The 14,200-nt window shown below is 39.3% G+C and overlaps 1 protein-coding gene across 8 annotated transcripts in view; it reads left to right on the forward strand.

Annotated features, from left to right (window-relative positions):
- LOC117271387 (disco-interacting protein 2 homolog C) overlaps positions 1 to 14,200 on the forward strand; it is a 255,882-nt gene that overhangs the window by 117,337 nt on the left and 124,345 nt on the right. Inside the window, exon 1 of one of the 8 annotated variants that reach the window (XM_078172956.1) lies at positions 6,898 to 7,025. The exons of the other annotated variants lie outside the window; for them this stretch is intronic. Within the exon in view, the coding sequence (XP_078029082.1) occupies positions 7,019 to 7,025 (7 nt within the window). The 5' untranslated portion in view covers positions 6,898 to 7,018. Of the gene's footprint in view, positions 1 to 6,897; positions 7,026 to 14,200 lie in introns of those variants that run through there. 8 annotated transcript variants of the gene reach the window in all.

The raw sequence follows: 14,200 nt of genomic DNA on the forward strand, positions 1-14,200 counted from the left end.
AAATCCTCATGATTTTATTACAAAAGTTAAAAACGTATCGCGCTGTACCTGACGAGCTCTCAGTTGGCTCTTCTTCTTCTTTAAAATCTTTTGACAGTTGGCATCCTTGAAGTTGCATCACTATCCTTTTAAATGTATGGCTCTACACTCTATTATTAGTCATTGATGTGGAATATAGGGAGTGTTAATGGAATAACCGACTCAAAATTGAAATTCACTGAAATTAAATGTGCTGTTACCCCTTCATTACCACTTGTGGCCGCTGTTTGGCTATAATCAGAGCTTTCAAATGCATCTGGTGATGTCAAAATCACTTGACAACAGGTGGCCACATTATATAGTGTTGTTTTGGTGCTTTTGCCAAAAACTGTAATTGTACTATGGTTGAAATCCAAAATTTAAATCACCACATCAAGACTCTGTTAATTCAGAAAACTAGAATAGATAAGTGGCTTGCCCATCCTTCTACCAAGTTCTAGAGGAATAATTGTTATGCCTCCCTGCTGGCAACAACAGCTGTCCACTTGGACTCAAGAATAAACTGATTAAATTTGGTGGTCAATTGTCACTGTGACCTTATAAGACATGTTTTTGGCCATAACACAAGAATTCATACACTAATTATGACAAAAATTTCACACAAAGGTCAAATCGGATAAAAAAATAATAATGAAGTGATAACATTTTTTTACCCAAAAAGTCAAAGGTCAACATCACTGTGACATCATCATGTTCTGCAAAAACACTTTTCTGGCTGTTACTCAACGTCATATCTCTGAAACAGATGGAGAGACATTTGGTCCGATACTAAATCGGTGACACTAATTTTGGGTGCCCAGCTTGACACTGTGCTGATTGTATAGATTTTCTGTGCTGCTGGATTGAAGATGTGTGTGAAGCATCCATGTTTTAGGATATTTAGCATTTTTACAGCAGCATTTTCAACTGTCATGGCTACATATGAGTCTGGACAGAACTGCAACTTGACTGATTCGTGGAAGCATACAACCACAAGACGGTAATTCTAGTTTAGATAACCTTTGTTAGAGGAAAAATAAGAAAACATGGTAATGTTGTTGAAATTTTTGGCACTCTTTAAACCAGTTATATTCTTGGCAGATATTACGCTGATATGAGGCAAATTAAACCCAACCTTTTTCCTCATTCAGTAGATAATTGCACTGAATCGCAAGGCAGCATCATATTCCTCTAAATGACCCAGACGAGAGCGTGTGGGCTCCAATCACACATGGTGCATTTTGGGAAGTGTGTGTCTATTTTGAGTGTGTGTGGTTGCTCCTGTGGGTTTCCTCTAAGTAGCTTTTAGCAGGGGTTTGATAAGACTCTCTCTCTCACTCACACACACACACACACACACACACTGCTAAACCCAATAGCCTTACAGGGCATTAAACCCCCATTTTCATTTTCTTTAAAGCAGCTTTTGTTTGAAGGCGTGTGAAATGCGCCGGGCTCCCCTGATAACACAGCACTTTGGAGGTTATCGACTGGTAGAGGTCTGCGCTGAAGTGATCTCTATCAGATCTTTACTGTGATGGGGTGCATACTTTCTCACATGCCAGCTCGTATTTGGTTATATCTTTAATCTTCTTTTTTTTTTTTTTTTTTTTTTTTTACCTAAAGAGCTTTCAAGTGGTTTCTTTCTTCGTTGTAGTTGGTCGACGATGGTTTTGGAGATTATTTGTCATCATTTAGGCTGAAGAAAAAGGAGGAAAAGGGCAGCATAGAGGAACAGTCAGGTTAGCAGGGATTGTCTTTAATCTGGACAAAATGGATTTTACTTTGACTGCCCACTTCTTTGCCAGCATCTGCCCTGTTGAAGCATCAGATGTGTGAGAAAATGGATCCTTGCCAGTGTCTGGGCTTTTGCCCTGTTGCTGACCTCTGATCTCCCTTTGGAGGAGTTCAAAAGGAAGTTGGGTAACTAATTATGCATCACAATGAACAAACTAAAAGAACTGTAATACTCTGACAATGTTACAGAGTGTTATAAAGCTTTTATTAACAGTTTATATGCACGTGTTTTAGGGCTTTAACGGTTTGTGTAACTCAGTACGAGGGTCATGGTTTGGTACACACTGGTTCAAGCAGACTATAAGGTATTTAGATTAATGCATGTAATGTGGAGCCTAACTTCACAAGCACAAGTTCCCCTAAAAAACTTGTACACCGTTAGCAATATGTGGTGAGGTCAGCACAACACACTGATTGTCTAAGAGAGAGGTTATAAGACAAGGACAGTGTGTGGATGTTGCTCCACTACTGCACATTGATTGCATCATCCAGATGTGCAGAGATAAGAAAAACCAAACAATTCATGGAAATGTTTTGTATTTTCAAGTTTTATAGCCTCTTCAAACCTGTTGCTTTTTAGGAAAGTGTTTGTTCAGTGTTGTTATAGTGTTTGCAATGTTCCTTGTTTATATAATGAGAGAAAATGCCGATGTCACCTCAGGTCCTTGTAAGGTTTTGTCTATCTGTGACACTTCAAATTAAATAGAAAGAAACAGATCCTTATGTATTCATTGCACCAAACCTTTTGTGTTTGTAAATGTGTAAACCAAAGAAACTGAAGGCATGTTAATAATGATATACTTTACTGTTATCAAGCATTTATTACCTTTTAATACACCAGTTTTGAATGCTGCATAGCAATTGACAATTGCATTAATAAACACTGAATGAAGTTCTTAAATATGCTTCCCCTGCTCCAATTTATCTTCTTCCATCATTGCCTTGGATAATATTTGTCTTGAAGTACTTTGTTTGACCAAATATTGGTTGCTAGGCAATAAATACTGTATTTATTTACTGCAAATAGACGCCAGCAGAACTGGTAACCTGACGTGACTCAGCGTTTTCTGTCTCTTGAAACCCAGGCTCAACACGAGTGTGCAGTGTGCAGTGTGCATTAGTTTGGTTTTTCTGTTTGCATTGTGTGTTGTCTTTGCAGTTTTAGATTTTCTAAACTTTACGGAATGTTCAAAAAATGTCTGGCGTTGCTTAACTTCTCACTTGTAGCTAACTGCCTAGCTCTGATAAGGTTAAGTCATTGCAAGGACTCTAAAGTGGATGGGTTTCTAAATGTCATAAGCATATACATATAAAAATAATGTTAATAAGTTCAGAAATCACCAGCGGAGACCACAGTGCTCAACCCCAGCATGACTACAACATGTGCTCCCTTAGCCCCTCATCCATCTGTCATGCTGTAACTTCTGCTCAGTGTTTGTTCCTTCGCTCATCTGTTCCTTCTGTTAATTCTCTCAGTAGACTTGCAGTACCATGTACCTACAATACAGCCCATTAGAAACTGACTGAGTGTGACTGAGGAGGTTTCTGTTTAGACTGCATGATGGATTCAACAGAGGGTGAACTGGAGGTCTTTCGCCATCTCGCGCTGTTGATTTAAGTCCTGGGTTAAAATGACTTGCAGTTCAAACTGTTGCGTGAAGTTTTAGCTCCAGTGTAGTGAAGTTTTTGTTCAGTATCTTGCTTTTGTTCCTCTTGTCTTACCTGCTTTTCCTCTTTTCTGATGGACATTTAAAGGAAATTACAATTTTTAGATCCCTAAAGGAAACATTTATAGTTTTCACTTGACCCGCATCCCTCCACAGGGACGTCAAAGGTCAACTGGAGTCCAGTGAGGAGTTTTGTTTTTCTGCTTTGGTGTTACTACTGCCACAATGTCAATGAAGATGAGAGAGAAGTGCAGCTGTAAAAAGAGACAGAGTTTGTTTGTGTGCTTCGTGTGTTTGTCAGAAGTCTAACTGTCAAAATTTCAGCCCTCAAGGTAAATATCATGTGACTGACAGCCAATTCTACCTGTAGCAGGTGCAAGTGCTGTGTGCGTGCGTGCGTGCGTGCGTGCGTGTATATGTGTGTGTTGGCACAGTGGGACTGCAGTAGTATTAAGTATCAAAGGTTATCTAGCTCTATTTTGGGAATGACTTCTGTAGGCAAATTTCTACTGGCTGCTGGATCCGGTCTGTTGGTCTCTCTCACACACACGCACACACACGCACACACACACACACACACACACACACACACACACACACTGATGTACAGTCTCAAGCCAAAGCGTTTTGTGTTCCTTACTTTCTGTATGTTCCTGTTGTTTGTAGAATATTGATTAAAATGAAAATATTACTTCTATACTTAATTACACTACACCGGACTTAACACTAACTCAGCATGTTTTTGTGCTCAGTCTTAAAATTATTAAATGTACATAACCTTTTCTTCAATAAATATAACACTTTTCTTGACTGTTCCCTTCCAGCTCATACAACAAGTTGTCTAAACAAAATAACAAAACGACGCTCCTGATCAGTCTCTGATGTACTTTTGATTTAATTTTATCAACTCTCCCTGATGAACTGATTGTATTAAAGCAGAATATGATGTCATAAAAAAAATCCATAAATATTCCTGATCATAAAACAGCCCGTAATGAAAGTGTCATTCTGTGAGATGTGTTTTTAATCTAAATCGGTAGTAATCTAACAGACAAATGGTAAAAAAACTGACCTAAATCTTTGACCACGAGTCGCTCCGTTCAAATCACAAGACAACCAACTAGACAGGGGGCTTTCCTCTGACACCTACTGTAAGTCAGGTCAGGTTGTTGAAGCTTGGGACCGCAGAGGTGACTGAACTACTAATGTGAACCCTGATCTCTGTCTCGACCCTCAGTGCGTCCCTCGCTGTCTGTTTCTGCTTCAGGAAATGAAGTCACTCAGAAAGGATGATTTTATACTTCCCTGAAGATTCATTGAAGATACATTATTTAGTTTTAATAGGAAATAATTTGTCAGTGCTTTGGATCTGTTGTGAGCATATGTCTGTCTGATACCAGGATAATTAGATACAGTGATCTCCACTTTATGAATAGATGTGGGAACACTTACAGCTCAGATTTATTTACAGCGTGGGAATAATTTTCCTATGTTTGACCATCATGAATTGATTGTCATGACAAAAGGGATCCCCTGGGTGGAGAGGAATTTAAAGAGGCACCCAAAGATACGACAAATGTTATTTGATGTGAAGAAGTTGTGGTCACAAATCTTCAAGATCAGTCAAAGTGAGAATTCTTGATCCTGCTGACATTTAGGTATTTAGTGCAGTTCCCTGTGGTGTTTGCTTTGCACTTCAGCTGCCAAGCAGATGTCTTTGAATTTATTTTGATGTAGTCTCTGTTGGGGGCGCTTTTTTCCTTTAATGTTCATCCATTGTGGCTCCATCATCTAACCACCAGATTCTTGTTTGGTTTGTCCAAAAAAATTGCAATTTCTTTTTTTACAGTAATTTGTTTCAGAAAGTAGAAAAACAGATTTTTTTCTGTATTAGATAGTTGTATTTGAAAAGTTAAGGCTTTATATGAGACGCTGCAAACTGACATATTGGTGCCTGCAAGTTGGGTTGTATTTTCCATGTTCAAGTGAAAAGTCTTTATGACTGCCCTCTGCAGAGTTGTAAAGTGATGACCCCATTGTAGTTACAAAAATATGACCTCTTGAGTTCCATTTGAGGACAATTAGATGATCATCAACCTTCTTAGATGAGGGAAGACTTTCATGACTCTGTGGCCACCAGGAGATGAACATTTATTCCAGCTGTAAATGTGTGTGTACAGGGCTGTGCTGGAAAATTGCTCAACTTTCCAGGGTTTTATACGTACTGTTTTATTTTCTGTTTCTGTCATCTAGTTTGTGGAAGGTAACGGTAGACATCATCATAGAAGGGTCATGAGGTTCAGCAGCTCTGTGTTCGGTTAGACTCAACAGCTAAGAAGGCTTATTTTTAGTCATTTCGCCAGTTGAAGTAGAAAAACCACTTTCGATCAGGTGATTCTAAATGTAAACAAAGTCACATGTTAAAGAGTAGGAGCTGCGTCTGTCTAAACTCAAAGTGTCAGTAAAGTCATTATTGTCTGGAATATGTATGGAGAGACAACGAATAACTTCATTTTTAACACCATGTGTCACATTCAGAGGTCTGAAAGGTACCTGAAAGTGTCTTAGTTTTAAACTACATGATTGTGTTTGGTAACATATCAAACCAACAAACCAAAAGTTTAACTTTTTGAGGTGTAATTGTGAATTTTCTGCAATTACCTATGAATATGTTTGAGGTAACACTCTGCTGATTATCACAATATTAATTTCAGCCACATTGTCCCCCTTTTGTTGGCAGCTATCGCCATAGTAACCACAAGAGATGGGAGTTACACACGCCGAGGTGCAGAAGCTGGGGATATGAGGACAAGCCCAGGGGGAGTGTGTGCGGTTTGTGTGTGTGTGTGTGTGTGTTTGTGTGCGTGCGTGCGTGCGTATGTGTGTGTGCGTGTGTGTCTCCTCTCTCTCACCTCACTGTGAAGTCGGCCGACAAATAAACCAATTTGTTTGTTTTGCTGATGTCGCCGGGCAGCGTGTTTGGGCAGGCAGGTTGGACCATACCAACTGAGGGAGACAGGGGGAAAGGACTTGTGTTTGTATATGTGTGTGCGCACACACACAGACACACACACACACACACACACACACAGAAAAAGTAGTTTCTTCCTAGACTAAAGGAGGTGACATAATTGCCAACCAATCCTCTGCTGCAGAGTGTGTGTGTGTGTAGGTGTGTTTGTGCGTGTGTGTGTGTGTGTGTGTGTGTGTCTACGTGCGTGCGTGTGTGTGTCTTAACAACAAAGGCACCATCAGTAGCTAAATGTCAGGAGACACCTTCAGCCTTTGTGTGCGTGGAAGAGGTTGACCTGCTCCTCTTTGAAACTAATAAGCTGCTTGTCTTTGTGTGTGCGTGCTATTCGAGACAGTGTGTGTGAGCCTGTGTGAGTGTGTGTGTGTCCTGCCAATGGGGAATAAGCAACCAGTGTTTTCACAAACTGAGCGGCGGGGAGGACCACAGATGAGGACGGGGGCTTGTCTGAGAGGAGCATGAAGCTGAGTTTGTCAGCTTTATACTCCCGCTGCCTGTTAGCATTATGCTCGGTGAGTATGTTTTCATGTGCCAGATATCAGGTGCGTGCGTGTGTGTGTGTGTTTGTACTAGCTGATTTTCTGGATCTAATTAGTCTAATTGGAGAAATGTTTCACAGTTCTTTGGCTCCACTTATTTGTTTCTCTCACTGATGGATGAAAGGGGTAAGTGTGAGTTTGGATTGTACAGCATTTTTAAATTAACTTTGCCACAATGTGAAAGTTCTAGTTTATTTTTCTAACTAGTTGTTCCAGTAGTACTGAAACTATCACGAGGACCATGACTTACAAACAGTAATATAACTCATAGTGGCAATAGTAGCAGCAGAGTGCAATACATAATGTCATTGTGGTTCCTCTGAGTGCTGTGCCATGTGCTTCTTACTATGTGTGAATGCTGTTTGCTGCGTGTCTGTGCACACATGATGGTGATGACGTGATATGATGAGCCATGCTGTGCTTGAGACAATCTGCTGACTGTTTCTGTCGACATTAAATTGAAGTGAAGTGGGTTATATGATACCCTCTCCAATATATTTTGCATCTGCTTCACAAAAGTGTGTGCTGATATAAGAGAGTAAAGGACCAAGTGGAGGTGAAGAACAGGTGTTTCCTTAAAGAGACCATTACATATGATATCAGAACACCTGGAAGTGTATTAATCCATTATTCCATTTACAGGGAGGCTGTGTTTAAAGTCTTTGTTGTTTGTTATCTACTAGTATTTTTGCAGTTTAATGAATTTGTGCACTAATTTAGAGCAGTGATGAATTATTGGATGGATGTTTGTCTCAGTATTTCAGCAATTGTAACTACAGCCTTCATGATTTTAATAGATGTCTGTCAATCTAAGGCAAGAATTGTTTGTGGTCATGCTATCTCCATGTGTGAAGTGAAGTGCTTGCAAAGATTGGCAATATGTAAAGGAATGCAAACTAACTGAGATATGACTGTAGAGTGTTTCATTAACCACAAAAGCTTAAGACTTCTATGGGATGTTGTGTTCACGCTGCACATTCAGAACCATTCAAGGTCAAAAACCTGCTGCTTCTCTGATGATGCTGATGTTTTTCAGTCAGCACTTTGCTAACAAATGGCAGTCATTCAGTATTACCAGAAGCATCTACTGTTGCAACATATACAGTAACTATAGTAGTTGTGAAATAAACCTGTGAAGTGACTTCTTTCAACTTGAAATCTTGCATTGTGCATCTGCTTTCATGTCTTTTGTTTCTGTGTTTTACTTGTAAGTACAATGTGATGTGTTCTCTACAAAGATGTCACATTGCAGCAGCAGTATTAGTGGTGCCAGAGTAGCAGCATGATAGGTATCATTCGAGTAGTATTAGCAGTACTAGCATCAGCAATAATTGTGGCATAGGTAGCGGTAAAAGCAGCAGTATATAGTTACTTTGATTCATATTACTAGTGACATAGTGATAATAATCAGCTCTGCCTTGACTGTATAAGCTACAACATTAATGTGGTGCTTACATGTTAATGCATTATTATAGGCAACTGTGGCTCAGAAGTAGAGCGGATTGTCTACTAATCGGAAAATCAGTGGTTTGATCCCCGGCTCCTCCAGTCCCCATGTTGAAGCATCATTGGGCATGTTTATCATTTACCACTTACTTACTTACACATAGTAAAGAAGCATCTACTGTTGCAACATAAACAGTACCTGTAATAGCTGTGACTAAACTTCTGAAGTTACTTCTTTCAACTTAAGATCTTGCATTGTGCATTGAGCAAATTGCTCCTGATGGCTGTTCCATTGGTGTGTGAGTGCGAGTGAATGGTTACTGAGTAGCAGGTGGCACCATGTATAATAGCCTCGGCCACCAGTGTGACTGTGTGTGTGAATGGGTGAATGTGATATGTAGTACAAAAGCGCTTTGAGTGGTCGGAAGACTAGAAAAGCACTATACAAGTGCAGTCCATTTAAAAGTTATAACCCCAAATTTTAATTTATATTTTTGTGAAATGGCCCATTTTGCATAGTAAGTGCTTTTGGTACTTTATGTATATTTTGATTCTAATGTTAAACAAAAGATCTGAGTACTTCTTCCAACACTGGTGTTAGTGATAATAGCAACAGCAGTAGTAGAAGTAGCAGTAATAGTAGGATCAGTAGTATTATCAGCAGCACCAGAAGTAATAAAGCAGCTGTACTGTAGCTGTAGTAATACTGACATGAGAAACAGGGACAGCAGTAGTAGTATTGCAGCAGTAGTGTTGGTGATAGCTCACAGCAGCAGCAGTAGTCTTATAGAAATATCGGTAGTTCAATCATTAAACAGTGTTGATCTTGTTATTTAACTTTTAATTATTTACTGACACGTTTCCGTCTGATGAACTGGATTAACTCAGTCTGCACTTTAATGAACTGACTGCACTAATGAAGCCACGCGCTGCAGACAAATTCATTTCCTCCATCGTTTCATGCGGTCGAACATAAACTGTGATGGGGACTTTCCACCCAGACCTTCTTATTGTGCATGTAATGGTTTTACTGGAACTGAAGCCAGCACAGTTAGCTCTGTTTTTCCAGAGGTGCACAGGACGGGCCCGTAAATCAACTAAACTGCGTCTTCAACTTACATACATTTATAATTGTACTGGATGTGCCATTAGGAAAAACAGTTACATGCTCCTCTCTCAAATTTTATGACAGCCAGAGGGGGGAGTGTGTTATTTTAACACCTTTTGACAAGTAGTTTGCTGCTTTGTAGCCATGTGTACTTTGTCTATCGCTCAGATGGGAGATGTTAGCGTTAGCATATTTGGTTTTCTTTTTTTTCCCTTTGCTTCTACAGTTGGAAACACAAAGGAAAGGAAAACGACACTGCTCAACATCAAGTAGGCAAAAAGATGCCAAAAAGCTTTCACTGTTTTGCTGTCCAGGGAAAATGTCATAACTCTAAAATGTTCTCTGCTCATGAATCTGAGACCAACAGCCATTTTTCAGCTTGACAACCCTCAGATTTTTAGTTCGAAAGATTCTTTAATTTTCCGACCATTTTCCAAGCGCACAGAAAATCCTTCTCAGTGAAGGTAAAACATAAAAAGCACAAACACTGGAGTTAGGTTTTCACCTGACTATGATGAAATTCTAAACTGTGAAATGCAAAGTTCAAATGTATAGGGACAAACAAGCTTGATGTGCCTGCATATGAGCTTCTTCCTCTGTGTGTGTGTGTGTGTGTGTGTGTGTGTGTGTGTGTGTGTGTGTGTGTGAGGGTGTGTGTGTTTCCGCCTGTGTGGAGGTGAGTTTCAGCCCTGACTCAGCGTGTTGTTACTGTAAACACCTGCTTACACACCTGCTGCCTCCAACATGTGAGTGTGTGTTTGTTGTTTCCCCAGGGGAATCCTTGGGCGTTTCCTCTTGGTTGAACTGTGTGTGTGTGTGTGTGTGTGTGTGTGTGTGTGTGTGTGTGTGTGCTTTTATGGATGCACAGCTCTTTGTATTTTAGGGATTGTGTGTGTATTTTACTTCTTTTCCATTACTGTTGTGAATATATCACTAATCATCTTCCACAATTTTGCTAATTGCAGCATATAATAAAAAAAAAAAAACCCTTAGAAACCTGAGAATAAATAAAAAATGTACCAGTTTAATAAAAATACTTTTTGTGTGTCTTTAGCTTTTAACAACTGCTTGGAGACTTTTTGTTAATTTAATCTGACCAAGAATTCAAAATATTGTTGTGTGTAGCAGGACCTTGTGCAGCATGTATGCAGCCGGCAAGTCACTAAAATGTTCATGATAATAATGATGGTGTTGGTAGTTATGAAACCAGCATGTGTTTGTAAGATAAAAGGCACTAAATTGTTATAATGACAGTCAAATGAGACCATCTTTGAAACAAAATTGAACCACATTTCTCACAAGTCCCTTTTCTTTTTAGCATTTATTGTTCTCTCTTTATCAGTACACAAACTTTTCCACTCTAGTCAACTGTAAGAATGTCAACCTGTTTTTTTTCTCTGAACTTCACAGTCAGCTTAAAAACAAGGAGTTGCTCCACTCGCTCATGTTTCAAGGTTTCATTTGCTCAACAGCTTCTTGGCAGCAGTTCGTGCACGAGGAGAGAGCTTTGCACTACCTGTGTGGGATTTAAACCAGCAAACAAGCACATAGAGTGAACCTGACTTATAACTTCAGGACAGGGCCGCACAGTATGCTGAAACAAGCACTGTATTGCGATTATTTTGACAGATACTGCGCTTTTGATATGAGAGGGAATTTTCATGAGATAGTTTTTGCATTAACGGGGGTCTGTACCAAATAAAAATGTTCCCTTACGCCTGGAGTTTGATTTGTAGGTAGGGGCATCTCTGTAGCACTATGATGTGTTTTTATAATGGTGTGACACATTTTACCTTTATCAAAAATTTGTAGCTTTTGTGATAGATATGACACTTGGCCATATAACGATTTTGATAATATTTCGATTGAATGTGCTGCCCTACTTCAGCACACTTTCTTAATATTTGTCAAAGGCTTTTTTATGGTTTGGGTTATATATCATTTTATTATTATCAATAATTTTGACCAAATACCTGTGAAATCAATGACTCTCGGCTGAACTTTATGCTTTTGTGTATTTTTTGTGTTTTATCTGTGCTAATTAGCATAATGCTAACACTCAACTAAGAATTAGCGAAATGGGTAAACAATCCTGCAAAACATCAGCATGTTAGTTATCATTGTGGACATTAACAATGTTAGCCTTTAGCTCAAAGCACAGCTCTAGTGCAGCCACACAAAGCCTCTACCATGTCTGTAAACTCTTGTAGAGTCTTTTTGGTATTTTGCCTAATCACAGACAGTACTGTTGTGGTTATTCTGTCATCAATCTTTAATCCATATTCTTGTATTCCTGCTACTATTGGAGAGAAATATTAAGACAGGTAGACACAGACAGACAGAGAGAGATGTTATGGTATGCATGTTCGTTATGTTGATCTTCCAGTGGCCTGGAGTCACATGACAGAAACCTCTTTCTCTCTCTCCTGTTTTCTCCTGCATTCCTTGTCTACCTCTTCTCATTGAACACTGCTTTGTATGCTCTCAGTTCTCTGTCGCTGTCCTCTCTCTCTTTCTCTTGCTCTCTGTCTCTAGTGTTGCAGTGTGGAAATAATAAAATCAACTCTGTTTCCTTTTTAGGTGCTGGATAGATGCAACTCTCTCTTTCTTGCTCCCTCTCGCTCTTTGTCTTCCCCTCTCTCGAATATTTGTTTTCTATCAGTGTCACTTTCCTCTGCTCTTAATTCCTTGTTCTTTCCTTCTCTCCATCATTTTAACTATTTTCTTCATATTTATGTCACTGCTAGCACTCTTCTCTTTCCCTCTGTCTCTCTCAGTCTCTGTCTTTGTCTCTGTCTCTCTTACTGTATATGGTCATAGAGGCTCAGCCTGGCTGTTTCTGTACAAACTTACTCAAGGTTATTTTACAGAGCAGAGTTGTTCTCTGATGCTGCGGTTGTATGCAGGCATATTTGTGCATTATGTGGCCAAAAATATGTGGACACCTGAACATTTTACTCATATGTGATTGTAGCCCATATGACTAGCTCCCAAGCTTCTGCTTTCTGTAGGGATTTGCTTTTGTTCAAACACAAGGCAGAGCAGTCAAGTGTTTCCACACCAAACTGGGAAAACCATTCCTTTATGGAGCTGGCCTTGTGTCTGTGGGGATTGTTATGTTGAAACAGTAAAGAGACAAACACTGTTGGAAGTTGGAAGAAAACTACTCTTTAAAATATCATTATGTGTTGTAGCTTTAAGATTACCTATAACTGGAAGTTAAAGCCATATAAAGCAGACCAGAAGTCAGGGTGTCCACATACTTATGGCCTCATAGTGGAATTGATATTCCATAAAAACATATACCCAAAAGCCATTGTAAATCTAGCGCAACAAGTGACAGTTTTTGGAGTCATTACGTAATCTAGTTGTGATTACATCATCAGTTGCTATGGTGACTTCACCCACAGAGGCAGTGTAAGTGTGCAAAGGAAGGATTTATATGTAGATTACCACAGTGCTTGACTCCAAGGTCAAGGTTAAGAGCAGATGAGCTTGACGTCAATGCAGGGAGTCACAGAGGGTGCAGCCGGCAATATGTTTATGTATGACTGTCAATAATTCATGGGGAGCTTATAGTGAGGTTATACAGCTGTCATCAGGCTGCTGCATACATATTTTACAATAATCTAATGTACTTTACTCAGAGATGAACGCAGGACTGTGGTTGGAGGTGTACCTTATGTGATTCTGGCTGTTTGAGAGCATTCTGATCTCAAACCTGCATAGTCCTCATTTGGCCATAATTTGCTGCTTTTACTTTACCTTTACATTCCCTATATTTACTTCCCTTTAAGTTTGTTGACTTCGGACTAAATGTTAGAGAATGGAGCTTATGACAGAAGAGTTTGACCCTAAAACTATTATTACTATTCCAGTTCTCTGCATGAAGCTGGCCAACAGATAAGACTGTAGTTGAGCTGAGCTTCAGCTTCCAGATGTGAGTGTGTGTATTACATCTGCATTTACGCCCATTTTAAAATGTGATCCAACTGTGTGCAGATACATTATCTGGACAATGACATTTGATCTACAGACCTGTGCCTGTAAACCTGGTATTAATAAATGTTTTGTGGTTCTGCCCACATGACATGTTTTTTCCTGTATCCAGATACAGATCACATGTCATTGTAAGAGTAATAAAGCCTGACTTCTAGTACCTTTATATACCAATATTATCAGCTGTTGGGTTATCACGAATATATCAGAGTCTCCATGTGGGAGAGATTCAAAAAAAGAAATTCAAATGTGTCTTACAGCACAGCAGGCCCCGATTGCAAAAACAAGAGAAAAAGAAACATACAGAAAATAACACCAAAAAGAAAGCAAAAGAAATACTTAAATTATGAAGTTCTGTAGATAGTGATGAGTTCACGGTGCGTGCGGCATATACATCATGTCCAGTTTAGACCATGTGCCTCCACTGTTGATGATCTTTAACTCTAGGGATAAACTGAAGATTGAAATCTTCTTTTATAGGTTTATTTTCCCTTATCTTTATCTACTAAAGCCATCTAAAAACTCACTGATTTATCTTAAAAATGACAAATAAATGGTCTCTCTGAGGTTAAAACAAGAGAGAGGTGTCATGTAA

This window comes from Epinephelus lanceolatus, chromosome 12 (assembly GCF_041903045.1).
Source record: "Epinephelus lanceolatus isolate andai-2023 chromosome 12, ASM4190304v1, whole genome shotgun sequence".
Classification (NCBI taxonomy): domain Eukaryota; kingdom Metazoa; phylum Chordata; class Actinopteri; order Perciformes; family Serranidae; genus Epinephelus; species Epinephelus lanceolatus.